General features: G+C 55.4%; 1 protein-coding gene across 1 annotated transcript; it reads left to right on the top strand.

Moving 5' to 3' along the window:
- The first annotated feature begins 424 nt into the window (after positions 1 to 424).
- On the top strand, positions 425 to 12075 carry SCARF2 (scavenger receptor class F member 2). The gene is made up of 11 exons (XM_016120114.2): positions 425 to 612; positions 5449 to 5507; positions 5612 to 5713; positions 5925 to 6444; positions 6569 to 6787; positions 6911 to 7039; positions 7630 to 7733; positions 7800 to 7917; positions 8127 to 8242; positions 9449 to 9601; positions 10362 to 12075. The coding sequence occupies exons 1-11, from the start codon at positions 440 to 442 to the stop codon at positions 11270 to 11272; spliced, it is 2604 nt and encodes an 867-aa protein (XP_015975600.2). The 5' UTR covers positions 425 to 439; the 3' UTR covers positions 11273 to 12075.
- Positions 12076 to 21713: the final 9638 nt, after the last annotated feature.

Below are 21713 nucleotides of genomic sequence, written 5' to 3'. Positions count from 1 at the left end.
GTGCATCGCTCCCTTGTCTCCTACCCCCTTCCCGCTCCCAGCCTGGTCACACAGTGAACGCGCAGGACTTGTATCTCCAGAAGGTGGGTGTCGGGAGGAAAAGGAAAAGCGCCGGGGAATCCTCGGGCAGGCCCCCGCGGCCCCTCCCTCGCCGAACGCTGGGCAGCCTCCTCCAAGTTCGCCCCCAAGTTTGAAGGCGGCCGCGGAGGGGCGGGGGCCGCGCGGAGGGGCGGCGGCACGGCCGGAGGGTGGGGTCTGGCGCGTGGGGCGGGCGCTGCCGCCTGGCCGGCCGCGGCTGGCCCGGGATCAGGGAGCCGATGTGGAATTTCCTGCCCGGCCCGGCGCCCCTCCTGCCGCCCCCCGCCCGGCCGCGCACTCCGCTTCCGGCCGCTCTTGCTGCGGCCGCACCCGCGCCCACCCCGCGCCTGCCCCGCGCCGCATGGAGGGCGCAGGGCCCCGGGGGGCCGGGCCGGCGCGGCGCCGGGGAGCCTGGGGGCCGCCGCCGCCGCCGCCGCTGCCGCCGCTGCTGCTACTGCTGCTCTGGCTGCTGCCCGGCCCCGCGGCGCCCCAGGAGCTGAACCCGCGCGGCCGCAACGTGTGCCGTGCGCCCGGGTAGGAGCCCGGCCTGGCTGGGGAAGGGGGCCCAGGGGATGCTCAGGGCTGGGGGGAGGGGACGCCAGACTTTGGGTTGGGGAGCACCCGGGACCTCCCAACGCCAAACGCGCCACCCCCTTCAGCCACCCTCGCCGACGCCGGCTCCGATCCAGGCCAAGCCTGGGCTCCGGGCCACGACGGAGCATCCGAGGATACCCCGGACAAGAAGTCAGCTGAGGGGAGAACGGAGTGCAGTGGACGCCGGCAGGGGTGACACACGGTGTCGGAGATTTCATACCTAGAAAAAGGGGCCCTTGGGCCGGTGGTGAAGGCCATAGAGAGAAGTTGGGGAAAGGAATTCCAAGCTGATGGAATGGCATGTGCTAAGGCCGGGACTTTAGTGTGACTCCAGCCAAGAGGGAGGGTGAGGGTCCAGGCGAGATGGAGTTGCCCTCCAGAGAGACGGGAGCCGGAGAGAGTTCGGGGAAGGACAGATTGGTGTTTCGCACGGGTAAGAGAAGGGTGGTGATAGAGGAGGGCACTGAGGAGCCTGTGCTCAGAGTGCACCAGAAGCGGGAATTGAAAGGACAATGACGTGCACCGGGATCGGGAGGATGTGGAATTCCCGGGTTGGGATACTGGGGTGCCACGAGGAGCCGGCTGGGAAGGCCAGTGTGGGACAGACAGCGGACAGGCCCGATGAAGGGCGGCGGGACCAGGACCTTGTGTGTAGGGCGAAGATCAGAGGACAGGACGCTAGGATTGGGCACAGAGGTCGGAGGACCGGGTCGGCGGTCAGAGGCCATAACGAGGTCAAGGACATCTCCGCGCGGGGGTTAAGGAGCCGGCGTGTGCCTTGGAGTGTGTTAGGAGGCTCTGCGCGGGCGGGAAGCTGGAAAGGCGGCCGCAGAGCTCGGGGCTGGGTCCCGTCGGGGTGCTCTGGGCCGCAGGGCCCTGAGAGGCCGCGTCCGGGGGCTCAGCGGTCACCGCAGACAAGGGGATGCAAGGGGGCCGCGCGGGGTTTCCGAGCTCGGATCCCGAGGCGCGTAGACCCCTCCCCGCTGCGAGCCCCGCCTCCAGGGCGGGGGCCGGCCTGGCCCGCCATCTGCTTCACATCGACGCCGCTGCCGCCTCCCGGGCCTCCCGGGCCCCAGGAATGCAGCGGCGGTGGCGGGCGGGGCCGTGCCTGGAGAGGGGGAGGGCGAGATCGACGCCGGACCTCTCCGTCCGCCTCAGCCTTTCGTCCCATCAGAGTTGGTGCTGGGGGATCCGGTGGCAGGGTCGGGATGTTGGGAGCCTGAGCCCTTGCCCCCCCTCCCCGTTGCCCAGAGACCTCCCCATGAAACGGCCTTTTTCAATAGCCAAGAACCTGGGTTTTGTTTTCAGATCCTTATGCCACCTCTCGCCACCAGTGTTGCCCTGGACAAATCGCTTAACCTCTCTGGGTCCGTCTCCGCCTCCGTCAAAAGATGTTGGTGATGGTCCCCACCTCACGGGAGTGTAGGGGGAATGACTGCAGTCATGTGTGTAGCTGGTTAATGGGAAGGGCAGCCACTCTGGGGGTCTGGGCCATTTCTTTCATTACCCTCCCACAGCTGCCACCAGCAAGCAGGTCCTTTTCCCCAGAGGCAGGAGGATTAGGGAGAGGAGGGAACACTCAGCCAGTAAAATCCCGTGCATGTCCTGTATGCCAGGCCTGTGGCTGGTGCAGGGATACAGTAGGGGAGTCAAACACCCCTGGTCCAGAGGTAGATGAGACTTACAGCAAGTCATCTGACATTCAGCAAATGCTGGGGTGGAGGTGTTCAGTTGGGGGGTGGTTTCCCTTAGGGTGATCCCTGAGAGGCGATGAGTTGGCAGAGGCGGGAAGGAGGAGGCAGCACCCTGTGGTATCTGGGGTGAGGCCTTGTGTGCAGAGGAAGGCCCATGGGGGCTGGGCAGAACCCTGGACAGGGTTGGTGGAGAAGAGGCTGGAGGGAGGGTGGGCAGACTACAGTGGGGGTCTGACCAGTGCTCTGAAGACTTGGGCTTTTTACTGAGGGCCATGGGAATTCCCAGGGGCTTTGCACAGAGGAGGGGTGAGATCTGGTGGCAAAGGAACTGGAGGCGGAAGGGTGGAAGGTGGAGCCAGTTAGCGAGTCAGTTTGGAGAAACCAGGGAGACCCAGGGCCACTCTCACAGCGCTGAGGTAGGGCAGGGGAGAAGTGGCCTGTTTCATCCTAGATCTAGTTTGGGAGATAGAGCCATGGATCTGACATGTGCTCTGGGAGTGCAGAGTCAAGGACTCTGGAGATTCTGCCTCCCAGCCTGGAAGGACAGGACTTTCCTGAGATGAGGGGAGGCTAAGAGTTCAATATTGGGAGGAGGGCCTACCTGGAGGGCTTCATGGCATCGTCAGTGTCTTGATGGGACACAGTGAGCCTCCTAGCATGGACAGACAAGAGGAGAGGAGAGGAGAGAGCCAAGGATGGGGTGCAGAAACCAGAGAAGAGGTGTCCAGGGGGGCAGAAAAGACCCAGGCATGTATGGGGTCCCAGGTGACATGGTAGGCAGAGGAGCCTGGTGGCTGGATTGGGGAGAGAATGGGGACAGATACTGGCACACTGAGAAGCAATACTTTTGGGGGCTTTGCTGCAGTGGCATAGTCAGGTTTAAGATCATGGTTTAAATCACAGCTGCTTTGTTTGGAATAACAACGATCTATGGAGGGGACAGCCTGCAGCATGGCCTTCATGCTGAGGGGCCTGGCCAGACTCCCTAGGGTCTCACTGATTTATAGCTTGAGTATGGGAACTGCTGCCTGCAGCAGGCCATCTTTCTCCTCATCTCACTTTCTTAAGATCTTGGGAGAATGGGCTTGCTACCCCAGCCTTGTCTGCCACCCTTCTCAGAAGGAAAGACAGCTGTCCCAGAGGCCTGTCTTCCTGCTCTTGGTGAACTCACATGGGCTCCATCCTGCTAGGGTGGGGCTTGGGGACATACCATGCTGGGGGGACCAGCTGAACTCAAGGGCTTTCTGGAGTCTGCTCAGCGTGGGCTAGCAAGTGGACTCTAACTTTGGTTGAGCTCTTAATTTGTACCAAATGCTTGACACATCTTGGCTTTCTCAATGGTCCTACCAAACCTCTGGGCACCATTGTACAGATAAAGGACACTGAAGTTCAGAGAGGTTAAGTTCTGTGCCCAAGGTCATACAGCAAGTGTCAGACATAGCATCAAAACGAGGCTCCTAACCACAGAACCATGTGGCCTGGGCAGAAGGTGATTAGTGCTTCCAGGGCCATCCCAGCAGGCCATCTGGCAAGACTATCTGCAGAAGGACACTTTGCAGAGGCTCTCCTCCCAGAGACCTGGGTTAAGAACTGGCAGAATAGGCAGGAGGGTGATAGGCCTGCAGACCTGGATTTACCTGCAGATGGGTACCAGGAGCCCTGGGGCAGTACTGGGGGTGGTGGTGCAGACAATGGGCAGGAGAAGCCAGGCCTGCTTTGTGTTCCTATGTCAGGTTTTCAGTTCTATCTGCAGAAAATAAGCTGAGCCCCTTCCCAGCAGTTTGGGATTTTATGGGTCCTTTTTCCCCCCTGGGTCCTACATATTTGGCCTGAGGGTGAATCAAGCTGTTTCAATGGGGTGAGGCCCTGGGGCACAATCCAAGGTATGCTGATGTCTTTGAGCTGAGGAATGGTTGGGGATGTCTTCCGAAGGGCATGTTGTGGGACAGCTGCAGCCTTTCCCTTCCCAGCCCGGCCCACTCCCCAGGGTCCTCAGGCCCCCTCCCAACCTCTTAACACCTCCACATCCTAGTTCTAGATTCAGATCCTTCTGAAGAAGCACATTCCTTTTCTCCAAACCGTGAATGCCTTTAGGATTTGGACAAAGTTCTAAGTCAGATGGGACCCTACAAACCTGCAGCCTGAGTATGGATTTCTTTTCAGCCTCCTTCACACCCCAAATATGGGCACATTCAATCTCAACCCTCGGGCCCCTCTCCAGTGATTATGGCTTCACTCAGGCAGGGCCTCCAAACCTTTGTGCCCACACACCCCATCAGCCAGAGTTTGGAGGCTGTACTGCTCTGAAATGTGACAGTTATAAATTATTTACCTCTTGCTGAAGTAACATCATGCATTTGTAAAGCCAAATAAAATTAAACAAGATTTTTAAAATGTATAAGTAGATGCTCTGATATCTCTTATCCACCCAAGTTTTGCCCTGGCACTCTGGAGCCCTCACAGTTTTACTTTTGTTACTTTCATGGAGGACTCCACAGGTGTGCCCCTCCAGGAGCCACTGAGTGGACACCTCACTGTGTCCACATCCACCTTGCCCAGAGGCTGAATATCTGCCTTGGTGCTTAGCCCCAACTTGGCATTCAAGTGTGTCTATCTGATGTAGCCAGTCCTGGTGCTGTCCAGGTCATGTCACCCATCTGGCTGGGCCCCCACCCCAGGGATGCCAGTTTGAGCAGGTCCAGGGACTTTTCCCCAACCCCTACCTCACTGCTGCCCTTCCTGGGGCACATGGGGTCTTTTTTCTCAGTCCTAGTGGATGGGGGAGGAGGGCACAGAGGAGTAAGGGAATGGGAAAGGTGATGGAGAGACCCATAAAGGGGACTGGGAAGTTCTTGGAGGTTAGGTTTATTGGTGGTCTATGCTCTGCCACCTCCATGTCTGATCTCAGGGGACTGGAATTTGTGTCTTTCTTATTTGTTTGGACTCTACCAAGTCTAAAACCTACAACAGTACCTGGTGCGCCCAGGGCCTGGATAGCAATCTCCCCAAGGCGGAGTGGAGGTTGTTAGGGAGCCCCAGCGAGGACCAGATTGGGGCTCAGGCACCCTCTCTCTGCCTGCAGCTCCCAGGACCCTACGTGCTGCACTGGCTGGAGGCAGCAGGGGGACGAGTGTGGGATCGGTGAGTGAGGCATCCTGAGTACCTGGGCAGAGGATGGGAACTCGGAGAGGAGGGAATAGAGTGGGGGCGGTACCCGTGGCAACTCTGGCCCCTCTCGTTTGCAGCGGTGTGCGAAGGCAACTCTACGTGCTCGGAGAACGAGGTGTGCGTGCGGCCCGGCGAGTGCCGCTGCCGCCATGGCTACTTCGGTGCCAACTGCGACACCAGTGAGCGTGGATCCTGGCGGGTGCTGGGCAGTAGGGCGGGATCTTACAGAGACCCTCGGAGCTTGAGTGGGGAGGTGGGGCCTATGAGTGGGGCGGGCTCTGATCCAAGAGCCGAATCCATCTTGGGGGCGGGTCACCAGAGGCCGGGGTGTGGGACGCTGGCAGGTTCAGGATGGGTCCCGGCTCCCTCCCTCTTTGCTCGCCCCTGCAGAGTGCCCGCGCCAGTTCTGGGGCCCCGACTGTAAGGAGCTGTGTATCTGCCACCCTCACGGGCAGTGCGAGGACGTGACAGGCCAGTGTACGTGTCATGCACGCCGCTGGGGAGCACGCTGCGAGCATGCGTGCCAGTGCCAGCACGGCTCGTGCCACCCGCGGAGCGGCGCGTGTCGCTGTGAGCCTGGTTGGTGGGGCGCACAGTGCGCCAGCGCGTGCTACTGCAGCGCCACATCACGCTGTGACCCACAGACAGGCGCGTGCCTGTGCCACGCAGGCTGGTGGGGCCGCAGCTGCAACAATCAGTGCGCCTGCAACACGTCGCCGTGCGAGCAACAGAGCGGCCGCTGCCAGTGCCGCGAGCGCACGTTCGGCGCGCGCTGCGAGCGCTACTGCCAGTGCTTTCGCGGCCGCTGCCACCCTGTGGACGGCACGTGCGCCTGCGAGCCGGGCTACCGCGGCAAGTACTGCCGGGAGCCGTGCCCTGCCGGCCTCTACGGCCTGGGCTGCCGTCGCCGGTAAGCGTGAGCCCTCGGCCCGGGGGGTGGGGGAGCGAGGAAGGAGGACGAGGAAGGGTGGGCAGCCGAAGGGGACTGAGATGAGAGGCTTCGGGCCCCGCCTAGCCTCCCGCCCCTTCTCCAGATGCGGCCAATGCAAGGGCCAGCAGCCATGCACGGTGGCTGAGGGCCGCTGCCTGACCTGCGAGCCCGGCTGGAACGGCACCAAGTGCGACCAGCCGTGCGCCACTGGCTTCTACGGCGAGGGCTGTGGCCACCGCTGCCCGCCATGTCGCGACGGGCACGCCTGCAATCACGTCACTGGCAAGTGCACGCGCTGCAATGCGGGCTGGATTGGCGACCGGTGAGCAGCCCCTGCCGGAATCGACCCCAGCCCCGCCTCCCCCAATGCCCTCCACAGAGGGCACTACGGGCTTTGGGTTCTTTTGCCTCCATTTCTGCTCACACCTCCTCCCCGCCTTCTGAGGTGCGAGACCAAGTGCAGCAATGGCACTTATGGCGAGGACTGCGCATTCGTGTGCGTCGACTGCGGTAGCGGCCACTGCGACTTTCAGTCGGGGCGTTGCCTGTGCAGACCTGGCGTCCACGGGCCCCAGTAAGTGCCCGGGGTCCTAAAGGGTGTTGCGAGTATGTACCCGACACAGGGCTTTCCTCAGACCCCAGGTGCTGCTATGTTGGGGGACAAGGTGGGACCCAGGCTTAGCCTTCAGCCTTGGCCCCTTTACCTCAGCTAGGGAGCGACAACGGGCTCTTTGGGGCAGTTTCCTACCCCGGTGTGGAGCCTGCGCTCTAGGATCTGGCAACCAGTTCGACCTGTGGTTAGCGGGCTCTTAAGGATTGCAGGGCTGAGGTAGAGCTGGCCGCTAGCTGATGTAGAGTAAGCAGGGACTTCTACTTACAGCAAGGGTCTGGTCTGGCTGCCCCTTTTTCCATTCACACAAGCGTCAGCCCTAGAAATGATTACTCTGGCCCGGTGACCACGGGACTGATCCCCAGACCCCTTCCTGCCGGTGTGCGCACATTCATTTCCAAAACATTGATTACTCAGTGTGTGCCCGGAGGTGGGGGTGGGCATCAATCCCCAGAGAATGGAGCTCTGGAACCGAGGCTGGCCGGCTATGGGGGCGAGGGCAGGAGGAATCAAGGAAGACCACTGTGGATCTCCCTGACCCTGCGCCCCCGCAGCTGTAACCTGACGTGCCCGCCGGGGCTTCACGGCGTGGACTGCGCACAGGCCTGCAGCTGCCATGAGGACTCGTGCGACCCCGTTACCGGTGCTTGCCGCCTGGGTAAGTGCGTTCCGTAGTGGGGTATACAAGGGTGCAGGCACCATGCTAACCCTCTGCCCCTTACAGAGACCAACCAGCGCAAGGGCGTGATGGGAGCGGGCGCGCTGCTCGCTCTGCTCCTCGGTCTGCTGCTCTCGCTGCTCGGCTGCTGCTGCGCCTGCCGCGGCAAGGACCCAGGGCGCCGGTGAGGCCTGACACCATCCGGCTCTCTTCAGGGTTGCGAGTCCTCACCCCTCTCCCCTGGAATTGGGCCCCGGCTCCGCCCCTAGGGCGTTACCTTGCCTCTTTTTAACTCAGGTCCCTCCCTCTCTGTTCCCGCTCCCTCGGAGATCCAACCTCCCTCTCCAGGCCCCGCCCTATCCCCGCCCCTTAACTCAGGCCCCGCCCCTGCAGGGAGCTTTCGCTAGGGAGGAAGAAAGCGCCGCATCGACTATGCGGGAGATTCAGCCGCATCAGCATGAAGTTGCCCCGGATCCCGCTCCGCAGGCAGAAGCTGCCCAAAGTCGTAGGTAAGAATGCCAGTACGGGGTCTCTGGAGAAACACCTTCTGACACAGGAGGCTGCTGAAAAATGAATGTGAAGGGGTCAGTTTGGGAAATGCAGGGCCTTGAGTGTTGTAGGTGGGCATGGGGAGGTGAGACCAGAGAGAATGAGAAAGGGGATGCTGACACGCGGGACCCCAGGGAGGAAGGTGAGGGGAAGTGTGCAGGCAGGTGTGGAGGCGTGTGTGGGAGGTCTTGGGCCCTCTGTGTAATTGCATCTGTGGCGCGGTGAGGGTGTGTGGACATTTGGGTCCAGCAGGTCCCCCACAGTCTGTAGGAGTACACTCTAAGGCCTGGTGCATTCACCTAGAGCTGCAGGTGAACTGCGGGGCACTTATGCAAGGGAATTGCGGGCACAAGAAGACCCACATCCCTGCATGGACCCTCTGCAGTACCCTAGGCCCTTCCTGGAAAGTGGACAGGGTGGGTCCTTGGCCCCCCCACACACCCTACCTCAGGATCCTGGGTTGAGGGAGGTGCTGCTTTTCTCCATCTGCACTGATACACTCAGGAGTGGACTCTCTCCCACCTGTTTCCAAAGATGATGGGGAAAGGGAGGCTCAGTCTTCTAGTAGCTAAAGGTGGAGACAGTTGAGAACCCCCTTGGCCCACCCAGCAGAGTGGGATTTTTAGATACAAGTGTAGGGGCTGGACCCCGCATTCCATCAGTGAAATGGGGACAGCCCAGCCTGCCTCTGGGATTCCCCCATTGTGGGATATGCATCTGTGGAGGCCAGGCCTGGGGGTGCAGCTTGCTGAGATGAGCTGAGCTAACGGCAGCCTCACCACTCCACATTTAGGCTCAAAAATGCTCCAAAGCTCCCTGAGTCCCACAAGGCAGGGTCTGAAGCATGGCCTAGAGACTGTGGTGGCCTGTCTCAGCCAGGTGTTCTCTCTGGCCTTGTCTTCTCTCTCAACACCTCGGCCCAACCTCTTTCAGCTCCCTCGCTGCATACACTAGCCTTGCACTTTTGGGTATGTTCTCTTTTCCGGGTTCACCGCTACCCATTCTCCAGTCATGGCCTAGTGTCACTCTGCCTGTTGAATTGCTTGTCCTACCCACAGTCTTAGGGTAGGGCTGGTGTTCCATCATTTGTGGCAGAAAGGGCTACAGAGGGCACAGGCTGGGGGCAGGATAGGGCCCCTGGCAGCCGTGCCTCCTACCTCCTCCAGTAGCCCACCACGACCTGGATAACACACTCAACTGCAGCTTCCTGGAGCCACCCTCGGGGCTGGAGCAGCCCTCACCATCATGGTCCTCCCGGGCCTCCTTCTCCTCCTTTGACACCACCGATGAAGGTCCTGTGTATTGTGTACCGCACGAAGGTGAGTACCACTCTGCTTGGGCCTCACTCTAGCCCAGTGAAATGATCCAGCTTTAAAGACCTCTGTGCTCTGGGGGACAGGCAGCTTGGAGAACAAGGGCATGGTAATGCTGTTAACTGGGGTTGGACACACAGCTGAGGCTGCAGAGCTAGGGTCTGTGCTGTCCAGTGTCAAACTGGGGTGGACTCTCTCTAGCTCACTTCTGGGAGAGACCAGGCAGAGAGAAAGTTCCAGGCCTGGGTACGAGGTGGCAGAGGAGACTGGAGGGGCAGTCTACTGGATATGAGTGCACATCTTTGCCTGAAGGCTTGGCTCACAAACGGCCTGATTGGAAAGAGCCTGATTGGCTGAGATTCTAGGCCCTTTCCTCACCTGAGCATCCCCTTGGGTGACTTTGGGTAGGTGATTTAACCTGAACCTTAGAAGCCTTATCTCTTAAAGAAGGATAATGAATCCCCTTGCAGGTGTTCAAGGGTCATATATGATGATGCTGGTCCCCTAGGCTGGGGGATGTGGTGGGGAGGGGTTCGAGGCCAGACTGAGGTTGGGGCTTAGGCTGGGAACGTGCCCCTCACCACCACTCAGCAATCAGCCACAAGCTCTGGGGCTACGAACTAGCTTTGTGGTCAATGCTATGAAGGCGCCAGGTTCATCTGCATGCCAGGGCAGCTAACCTCTAGCGGGTGGAGGGAGGAAGGGAGGAGGAGGGAAGGCGAGGGTTTATGCTTGGAGACTGGACTGCCTGCTCTTCCTTGGTCAGAGGCGGCAACCGAGGGACGAAACGTGGAAGTCCCTGCCGCACCTGAAGCACAGGTGCCGTCTGCTGCGTCGGTGACCACGCCCGCGTCCTCAGAGGAGACGACAACCCTCCCCGTGTCCTCTGACAGCGAGCGGTCGGCATCGAGCGTGGAGGGGCCTGGCGGAGCACTGTACGCACGCGTGGCCCGGCGCCAGGCCCGGCCGGCCCGGGCCCGGGGAGAGGCTGGAGGCTTGTCTCTTTCGCCATCGCCCGAGCGCAGGAAACCGCCACCACCCGACCCTGCCACCAAGCCCAAGGTGTCCTGGATCCACGGCAAGCACGGTGCCACCACCGCTACCGCTGCCCGTGCGCCCTCACCGCCACCACCGGGCCTCGAAGCGGCGCCCAGTCCCAGCAAGAGGAAACGGACGCCAAGCGACACGTCAGCGCGGCCGGATGAGCCCGGCAGTCCCCGGGCCCGCGACCCGACGCCACGACCCCCAGGGCTGGCCGAAGAGGGGCCAGCGGTTGCCGCGCCCTCGCCGCCCCGGGCCCGGGCTCGGGGCCGCGGCCCTGGCCTTTCAGAGCCCACGGACGCTGGCGGTCCCCCGCGCAGTGCGCCCGAGGCCGCCTCCATGCTGGCCGCAGAGCTGCGTGACAAGACTCGCAGCCTGGGCCGCGCTGAGGGGACCCTGGGTGCACAGGGGCCCCGGGAGAAGCCGGCGCCGCCGCAGAAGGCCAAGCGCTCGGTGCTGTCCGCCTCGCTGGCCCGTGCTCCCCCTGCGCCCGAGGCTCCAGGGGCTGAGAAGGCGGCGGCCGGCGTGCCCGTACCCGACACCCCCCGGAAAAAGACCCCCATCCAGAAGCCACCGCGCAAGAAGAGCCGAGAAGCGGCGGGCGAGTTGGGCAGGGCAGGCGCGCCCACCCTGTAGCAAGCGGCGGTTCCGCCGCGCCCGCAGCTTCCCCTGGCTTCTGCAGCGCTGCTTGCCACCCCGAGTTGCGCTCCCGGAGGGCGTCTCCCGCGGCGGCCTGGGCACCGCGGCATCGGAGTCGTATTGGCTCAGGCCCGGGATGAGGCTCCCAGATTGGAGCTCTGAGCTCTGGCGGGAAGGCCCCATCCCATTGGTCAAGGCCTGATAAGCGCTTAGCTGGTGACTCCTTTACCATTGGCTGAGTTATGAAGGGCTCCGGCCAGCCGGGGTCTCAAAGGCCAGGACCTGAGGGCCCTGCCTAGACTTCACCTTTTACTGGCCAAGCACACACTTGGCTGGAGCTGCCTTCTCATTGGCTGAGGCCAGAAGCACTTCTGCCCCGGCTGCTTCTCATTGGCCAGGGCCTGGAGCCTCTGGCTGGAGTCTCTTTTCCTTGACCGCAGTCCCAGGCTACTTCCACTGGGGGTCCCAGGGCATCTGGTTGACCTGAGCCTGGGGAGTTGGGCTGGCCTCTGCTCCTCAGGGGGCTCAGCGCCCTGGACTCCGCCCTTCCCACCCGGCCCGTCCTTGCGCTCCCTGTCCCAGCCTCCCCAGCCCTGGCCCCTTAGCTGTCAGCTGGTTTTGATGGCCTCCCACCGCCCCACATGCCAGTGGGAATCCGAGGGGCACTCCAGTAGCCTGAGGAGACATATTTATAGGCCCCCGGCAGGGCTACTCCCACCCCATCTGGGTGCCCCAGGATGGGCTCCTTCCGGCAGGGGCTTGGCCAAAGCTTTTTAAATAAAGTGCCTTTTTCCTCTCTGTGCTCTGACTGCTTCCTATCTGTTGGGCCTCAGATAAGGCTGTCCCCCCAGATTGCATGTGACCCCTCCCAGCTGGCATTCACACCCTCAGGGCCACTGGACCTAGGCAGAAGGAGCCTGGGAGTCCAGGTATGGGTCTCCTGGGAGCCACTTTGGAAAAGGGTCTTCTCCATCTGCTCATCATTCATTTGTTTATCAAGTTTATTTCCTACCCGCCTTGGTCTACCCCATCATGGACTGGTGGCACTGGGTGAAGTGGATGAAGAATGGGTCAGAACAAATCCAGTAGAGTCCCTTGGCTGTAAGGAGCGGGTGTGTGTCCCTGCATCTGACCTGTGCTTTCCCTACTGGCTACTGCTGTTACACTTGGGGGCTCTGAGCTGTTTGGTGTGGCTGGGTCAGGTCAGAGGCTGGGGCCCCGGGGGCAGTGGGCCACGGGCACAGTCTCCAGCCGGGCCTCATCTGGCACAAACAAGATGGTCTGGCACTGCACAGAGCCCTGCTGTCCGCCTCAATGGGCTCCTTGTCCTCAGCCGGAAACTCTCACCCGCCCGTCTGCAGGAGGTGGGGAGAGAGGGAGGGGAACCGGCCTGGCCCAGAGCCCTGGCTGGCCTTGCAGGCAGCTCCCTGCTGCCCAGTCTCAGCCAAACCCTCACTCTGGCCTGGCCTTATACCTGACCATTTGTTTCCCAGGGTCTTCACTGCTTCTTGCGCTTAGGCAGATCTCCCAAGTAATCTCGAGTTACAGAACCTCACTTCTCTGTGGTGCCTCAGTCCTCCATCCATCTGGGCTCCTATCTCCCTGCCTCTGCTTAGCAGGCCTCTTCCCCATCTTTCGATGTCCAGCAATTTTGATCAAAAGGTTCTGCCAAAATTCTCTAATCATCTCCCCATCCCTGCCCTGCCGCCCACAACAGCACACGAGTCTGACCAATGTTGGCAGCTCAGGGATCTCACCTGGCAACTCTCTCACCCTCTGGCTGGTTACCACATTAAGGTCAGCTTTAGTGACCCATACAGGGACTCAGCCACCTAAGTGGAGATGGCCTCATGCCATAGGTGTGACATCCGGCAGGGTTTGCATGGACACAGTCCCTGCATCTGGCCTCATCAGGCAGCATGAGGAGTGTGGGCTCCATATCTCCAGGACACGCTGCTTCCCCCTGGGTATCTGGGCACCCTCCCAGCCATGGCCTCGTGGCTGGCCAGCTTCTGATCCATTTGGGCACCAGGCCATGCTGGCTGCTGGGGTTGAGAACACAGGCTCGAAGTTGGCCAGGAGGGGTAGTTGCCCAGCTGGGTCTGGCAAGGGCAGGACAGTGACAGAGGGGGGTGGGGTGGGCAGTGCAATGGCTCAGGCAACACTTCTGCCATATCCTTCCCCTAGAACCACCACTCCTTACACTGCCGCTCCCGACATCCTCACCCCTAGCTAGCTCTATTTCTCTCTCTCCCTCCAGCCTGGACCAGCATGCTGGGGAGACCAGGGGAGACCAGTCACATCTACTGAGCCTGTCCTGAGGACCCTTTCTCCGCCTTCCCTGGGAGCCCTTCAGGAGTTGTGTCTTAGACCCCAGCCTTCAGGAACCCCTCTGTGTGGGTGCCTCACAGAGAAAGGGCACCTCCCATATTTTCAGCAGCCAGCCCCTACTGCTTGCCGCCCTTGGGCCAGATGCCAGGCAGGACCCAGGCTGAGAAGCACCCCCCAGGATGATCTGGGTGCCTACCTAGAGAGGGAGCCACCGGGGCTCCTAGTAACCTTCCTGCCTGATACATACATACTCCCTCCCCACCCCCTCGGGCCTGCAGCAGTGCCAGCTCCCAGGGCAGGCGCCACAAAAGGGAACCGCAGCTGCTGGAACCTTCGTTGCTATGGGGACGGGGACCACAGGACCCACATCTGGTAGCGATTGAGGAGGAAAAATTATGAGTCGTGGAAAACGCAAATATTTTTTGTAGCACAGAGCACAAAGGAGCAGGAGGAATGTGGGACTGAAGAAGGCCTGAGCCCAGCTGGGTTCCAAACAGACGCAGCACACAACACACAGACGGAGCTACACACACACACCACTGGGTGCACAGAAACCCTGAGAGAGACACCCAGGACACAAAATGCCACCGGACCCACGGAAACACCAAAACTGACACACTCACTACAACATATACCCTATACATACAGCCAGACCCAAAGAAACACTCCTTCTTCAACACAAACACACAAATCCATCATACCCAGAAACACAGAAACATCCTGCAACTTTACATACGCACCAAAAGAACCACAGAAGCACCAGGAGAGGCACACTGCAACGAACATACACGCACAGCCAGCCCACAGGAACACGGGGAGGCATGCTCACCCTACAAGACACACGCGCAGTCCAGCCGATGCACAGAACAGAAGGAATGACTCAGTCTGTAATACACACTTATGTACCACCAGATGTAGATACTCACTGCAGTGCCCACACATACCACAGGCCACAGAGAAACCGCAACACGGACACAACCCTGCAACACGCGCACACACACACGCGCGCACACACACACACACAGATGCACACAACCCAGACCTACAGATGCACCGAGAGGCACTCACCCTGCAATCTCACATATCCTCCGCCAGAGACACCCAATGGACACATGCTGAGACACATGCGCACATGCCACCAGGCAGACAGAAACTCAGTGACAGCACACAACCTGCAACACATACGCTGCACCAGATCCATGGAAACACTGAGACACGAACCTTATAAACATACACACCAGCCGACACAGAGAAACATGGAGACAGATACACCAAGAAACACACACGTACTCCACAACAAACAGAAACATGGGGACAGATGACCAGCCTACGACAGCTACACATGGCCCACCAGTCTCGATTAAACGCCAAACTAGGCCCTCATCCTGAAACACACACACACACACACACACACACACACACACGAAACACAGGAGTCTTGCATGCACCCTGCACACACGCGGGCACACCTCCAGACACACAGAGCACTAAGACAGACACACGCGCACACAGTGGAAACACACACACACACACACACACACACACACACACACTCCACCAAGCACACAGAAGCACTCCTGAAGAACCACTTTGCCTTCACTCTTCCCCACGACTCCCTTGTTTATAATCTGCCTGTAGAAAATCCCAGACCCTTTTGTTCCTTGTAAACATTTCTCATTAGTGAACTTTCTTCCTGTTGCCATAAGCGAATAAACTCATCTCCCTAAGTGTCTGCTGCATCTCCCCCACGGTTCTGGGCCCCCACTTGGTGTGGATTGAACTTTGCCTTCAGGTACCTGTACACTCCCTCCAGGTAGTGGGCTTCCCGGAGCACTGTCGCGCCACTCCTGACTGGCAATCCTGGGCCCCACGGGGAGTCGCACTCTGGTCTTGTGCTCTGGGCTCTTGTCCATCGGTACATGGTAAGAATTTGATTTTGATTCTTTTTGAGGACTTGTTGATTTCTGGTACCAGATTCTTTTGGTTTCACGGTCTGTTTGGTCTTGTCTCAGTTACTCTTTTCTGTTGGTCTATTTGTCTGTTTTAAGTTTAAGACCATTATGACTGAGTACCCACTGGGAAGATGATTTGGAGATTTGACCAGTTGATGGAAAGAGTTGTGCTGTCACAAAGGTTTCTGGAAGATAGGTCGGAGAGGCTGTGCTATGAACAGGTAAGTGAGCAGGTGCCTGTGACTTATCTGCCGGTGGGCACATTTTGGTGAGGCTCACCCAGATGCTTGGCAACATCTCCCAAGAGGGCTGATGTAATGGGTGGGGTTAGGAGAGCAGAGAACCAGATCTGAAAGGCAGGTGAAGTTGGGGCCCATGAAGAGGAAGGGGAGGGCAAGTGGGAGAGTAAAAGGAAGTCTCGGTGGAGGAGACATCTGCTGGGGTACAGTGGGCATGGACCACAGATGATTACACCTGGGACCATCATCAGGGACAGTCTATCTCCTGGTGAAATCATTGTTGGATGAGTTTAGTTGCAGGGCTGAGGTCACCTGGTTTAGTCAAGAAGCTGGTTAGTTTTGTAATAGCTAATATGTAGAAGTAACCCAAGTGTCCACAGGCTAGAATCTGGTGGACAAATGGACAAATATTATATGAGTCTACTCATACAATACTTAGAATAGTAGGAATCATAGAGATAAAAGACAGGATGGTGGTTCCTCGGGGCTGGCAGGAGGTGAGAATGGGGAACTGCTGTTTAATAGGTATAGAGTTTCAGTTTTACAAGATAAAGAGTTACAGGGATAGATAGTTGCGATGACTTCACAACGACATGAATGCATTTAATATCACTGAACTGTACACTTAGAAATGGTTAAGCTGATAAAGTTTATGTAATGTGCATTTTAACAACACACACACACACACACACACATACACACACAAAGAAGAAAAAGAAATTGGTTAGAGGGTGGTCAAGGACCACATTAAGTTTGTAATGACCTTGGTTCGGGAGTCATGAAAATGTATATCTGTATTCGGGTAGTGACAGTGAGGGGCCTGCGGGGCAATAGAGGAGGCTGTTGTTGGGGATTTGGTCGTCCCAAAGGCACCTGTTGTATACATCTCCATGTGAGACATTCTGGTGGCTTTTTTCCCCCACTTGGAATTCAATTTTTAATGTTCATCTATTTGTGAAAGTGAATAGTTAAGTATTAACATAAAAGTCAAATGATGTGCCTGAGAGTATTATTGATAGTCTCTGCTGATTAGATTTAACTAATTTCTTGTAATTACCGAACTTTTAGTCAGGAATTCAGAAATTATGTTAAGGATGCCAGAAATTATGTTAAATCGGACATTCAGCTTTTTGGCCTTCCAAGACCAAGGTCAAAGCTAAGTGGTAGACTATAGTTTAATAGCAAGACAAAGCATAAACTTTACCTCTTTAGTTTTCATTACGCTGCAATAGACTAAAGTTTATATTTTCTTGGTCAGTTTTTTTTTTTTTCAGAATGTTTTCCTTTGCACCTTGGTTTACTTTATAAAAAATAGACTTTGTTTTTTAGAGCAGTTTTTGGTTCACAGCAAAATTGAGCAGAAGGTACAGAGTTTCCATATACTCCCTGCCCCTATCGGCATCCCCCACTAACTGGGACATTTACTATCAGCATCCCCCACTAAGTGGGACATTTGTTACAATTGATGAACCTACAGTGACACATCATAATCACCCAAAGTCCATAGTTTACATCAGGGTTCACTCTTGGTGATGCACATTGGTTTGGACAGGTGTGTAATGATATGTGTCCCACCATTATAGCATCACACAGAGTAGTTTCACTGCCTTAAAAATCCTCTCTGCTCTGACTGTTTATCCCTTTCTCCCTGCTAACTCCTGGCAACCACTGTTTTTTTTTTTTTTACTGTCTGTATATTTTTGCCTTTTCCAGAATATCATACAGTCGGCATCATGCAGCATGTAGCCTTTTCAGACTTGCTTCTTTCACTTGGTCTTATGCACTTAGCCTTCCTTCATGTATTTTCATGGCTTGATAGCTCTTGTCTTTTTAGCACTGAATCATATTCCATTGTCCAGACGTACCGCAGTTTACTTATCCACTCACATACTGAAGGACATCTTGGTTGCTTCCAGTGGCTTTTTATTGAGGGTCTGACATGTATTTTGAGAGGCGAGGTGTCAGCGTAGGTCAAGAGACCTAACGGTGGACATTCTGAGTACATGTGCTGCCTTCTGCGGGACTCCCTCCGGAATTTACAAAAGCCTAGGGCTTCAAAGCTGCAAAACATTTTGCTTAGGAGGGAAATGGAACGATGGTGCCCTCTAGTGGTTGGCTGTGGCAGCATAGTGAAGAGCACGGATAAGCGTGGGTGACAGACAGCACACCTGAAATATAGCTCTTGGGTTGCCAGTTGCGGCCCGCTCTGTGGGGTGTGGTGTTCCAGGCTCAGATTATTTTCCAAAGTAGGCATAGCCAGGTGAAGAAAGCCAGAGGCTGAGGGATAGCATCTACCTGAGACATTGGACGAACTCTGATCTACAGTGGACCAGTCGCGGTGTAAGAATTCACTGAGGCACGGGGCCCTGAGCCTTCTGTGGGACAGTAGTCCATTCCGCCTCCATGCTCTGTATAAAGCGACTGCTGAATCTCCCCTCGACCTCCTGCGGACACAGGAGAGTGCTACCCATGGGCAATCAAGTTGTGTCCCTTCAGAGGTGAATGTGGCCAGCTATAGGAAGGAAGGAAATTCTTTTTTTTTCTTTCTTTTTTCAAATGCCTACATTACCTGGTATTCTTAAGTGGTCTCCCATCCAAGAACTAACCAGGCCTTAGCTTCCGAGATCAGACAAGATGGGGCACATTTAGGGTGGTATGGCCGTAGTTGGAAGGAAATTCTGGCTCATGCTACAACGTGGGTGAACCTAGAGGACATTATATTCGATGAAAGAAGCCAGTCAACAAAAGGGGCAAATTCATACAGATAGAAAGTAGAAAGGAGGTCGCCAGGGGCTCAGGACTTGGGGGAATGGGGAGTTAGCATTTAATGGGCACAGAATTTTAGTTTTGCAAGATAAAAAGTTCTGGAATCAGTGGTGATGGTTGCACAATGATGTGAATGTACTTAATGCTGCTGAATCGTATGCTTAAAAATGGTTAAAATGTAAATTTTATGTTATCTGTATTTTATCACAATGAAAAATACATATATAAACTTAAAAAGAAGATACTAGAAGAAGTGAATGTGAGTAGAGGCTGAGAAGCTGCTGGACTAAGGGCTGTAGAATATATTAGCCAAATTATAACAACAGTCCATTAGCCTGTGGAAGATGGGATGGCCTGCATCATTTCCGTTGCGTTAGGGATGGGGCCTTAATGGACCACTGGTTAAGGTTGCAGCAATTCTCTGTGAGGTACCATTTGTTCTCTCTGGGATGAAAAATATAGGCCAAACTGGGCTGTTAAATAGAGACAGAATGGGAATAAGTACACTTCTCTTAATATATTGTATGTAATGTATTTCACCCTTGAAATACCTGTTTTCACATGGTAACAATTTTAATGGCTTGGGCAAGTTCTCAGGGTCTGATTTGGCAAGGCCAATAGTAAGGGACAAAGTTTTGATTTTATTCAAATTAAAGCATCCGTCCTAATAACGGGAAATCCCATAAGAGAAGGAGCCTGAAGCATTGGACCAATAAGGTGGCTTGTTTGCCTCCCATCTTATGCTCTGTAATACCCTAGGAGCATTATGAATATTAGCCAAATTATAACAAATTTAGTGCTGTCTCCAGAGAACCAGTATTATTTAAGGACATAAAAGGTTACTCAGTATGTGGGGACCAAGAGACCACCATGTTTATATAGGGCAATTGTCCCTGGGGGTGGCTGGGGCCTGGGACATGCAGTGTCTCTAAGGAGGCTGGAGCGACTACCTGAGTTCAGGGTCAAAGGTGGTCTTACACCTTGAGGATTTGGGTTTGGGGAGTGGAAGTTAAATGCTTTGTATAACTTGTTCTAGGAAAGTCTGAAGTTCCTGGAGACTTGCCTGAAGTCTGATTATTGGGGAAGCCTAGTTTGCAAATTTGCCAATAGCAGGTGGGAGGGGCGGGAAGCCATGGAAATTCTGAAATGGGGGCTTTTCTTGATAGTAGGGTTTGGTGCTTTAGGATGAGAAGACTAGATCTTGGGGTGCTCCTCAAGGCCCCCCAAGCACTTGTTAGGAGTAGTTGTTGACTTGGTAAATGGAGCTGTACAGCCTTAGAATCTGCGGGCTCCCTTCTGAGAAATGATGGCCAGGTATCTGTGTCGAGAACTTTTTTCCTTGAGCATCTTTGGACTTGGTCCACATTCTGTCTCCTCTGCCATACTTTTCCATCTCTACTACAAACTCTAAGCCATGGGTCCAGAGGAGGAGTCAGCAGGCTATGGCCCAGGGGACAAATCTGGCTTGCTACATGTTTTCCTAAATAAAGGTTGATTGAAGAGTACACAAACACACACACGCATGCACGCACACACACACGAGTGCCTGCTCAGGACTTGTTAGGGCTTTCAGTCCTCGGGGTGCTCAGCAAAGTAATACACTCATTAAACAAGGCCAGCATGCATTAATAATTAGCTTTCCTCCCCTAAAGTCCCAACTGGGTGAAGGCACAAGCATGAGTGTCTGTGGCACGGGGCAAGCCATTTTCCAGGCCATGACTGAGCAATGGAGCAAAGGAAGGCCCCAGGTGGTGCCGGTGAATGTTGCAGAGGGTGAACCAGGCGCATCCATTCCTGCGAGTCCAGTGGATCCTCTGTAACAAATGATTCGTTTGGGGGTCATGAGATATGCTGACAATTAAGGCATCGTAGCAGTTAATTCAGAGCCAGTATAATGCAGGCTCAAAAGACTTTTTCATGGTCTAAATCCATAAGTGTTTATTAAATTTTGAAATTCCGATGGAATCAAATCACAGACCTCTGTTTCATTTTCTCTTTCTCCCCTTATAAAGTCGTGGCATGCGTGTATGTGTGTGTGCAAGTGTGCCTGTGTGGTCTGAGGATAAACCTCAGAGATATCCCATACCCTTTGTAGATCTTTAGTGTATCCTGTAGGACATACTCATGGCTGTGGCTGCCTCCTCCAGGGAGTTCCAGTTACTATCATCCGTATTAGGGTATCCCCCACCCCATACGGTGATTACTACCTTGCAGACTTTAGGGGCCCAGGCCTAAGCCGGGAGCAGAGACATCTTTAGCATAATGGCTAAATGTTGGTTCATTTTACAACATTGGTGTCATCAGGCCCTTTAAGAAGTCCCCAAGGTAAAACATTTAGGTCGACAATTTGATTTAATAGAATTTATTTTTAGAGCAATTTCAGTTTCACAGCAAAATTAAGCTGAAAGTAGAAATTTTCATATACCCCATTCTTGCACACACGCAGCCTCCTGCACTGTCTATATCCCGCACCAGAGTGGGACATTTATTACAACTGAGGAACCTACAGTGACACATCATTATCATCTAAAGTACATAGTTTACATTGGGTTCACTCTTGATGGTGTATATTCTATGGGTTTGGACAAATGTATAATGACACATCCACCATTATAGTATCATACAGAATATTTTAAGGGTCCTAAAAATCATCTATGCTCTGCCCGTTCATCCCTCTCTCCTCACTCACCCCTGACAACCACTGATCTTTTTACTGTCTACATAGTTGTACCTTTTCCAGAATGTCATATAGTTGGACTCATAAAGTATGTACCCTTTTCAGTTTGGCTTCTTTCACTAAATATGCATTTAAGTCCCCTCTATATATTTTCAAACACCGAATAATATTTCATTGTCTGGATGTACCACAGTTATTTATCCATTCATCTACTGAAAAGCACCTTGGTAGCTTCCAAGTTTTGGCAATTATGAATAAAGCTGTTATAAACATCCATGTGCAGGTTTTTGTGTGGATATAAGTTTTGAACTCCTTTGGGTAAATCCTGAGGAGCAGGATTGTTGATTGTAGAGTAAATGTATGCTTAGTTTTGTAAGAAACTGCGAAATTGTCTTCCAAACTGGCTGAACCTTTTTGCAGCCAGCAGTGAATGTGAGTTCCCATCGCTCCACATCTTCGCCGATATTCGGTTG

This window comes from Rousettus aegyptiacus, unplaced genomic scaffold, assembly GCF_014176215.1.
Source record: "Rousettus aegyptiacus isolate mRouAeg1 unplaced genomic scaffold, mRouAeg1.p scaffold_m13_p_5, whole genome shotgun sequence".
NCBI lineage: Eukaryota > Metazoa > Chordata > Mammalia > Chiroptera > Pteropodidae > Rousettus > Rousettus aegyptiacus.
This window is presented reverse-complemented; position numbering and strand designations above follow the sequence as displayed.

Coding starts and splice junctions, on each gene's coding strand:
- SCARF2 (XM_016120114.2), top strand. CDS start 440: ATGGAGGGCGCAGGGCCCCGGGGGGCCGGGCCGGCGCGGCGCCGGGGA. Junction 7,918..8,126: donor GGCAAGGACCCAGGGCGCCG/GTGAGGCCTGAC, acceptor CCGCCCCTGCAG/GGAGCTTTCGCTAGGGAGGA. Junction 9,602..10,361: donor GTATTGTGTACCGCACGAAG/GTGAGTACCACT, acceptor TTCCTTGGTCAG/AGGCGGCAACCGAGGGACGA.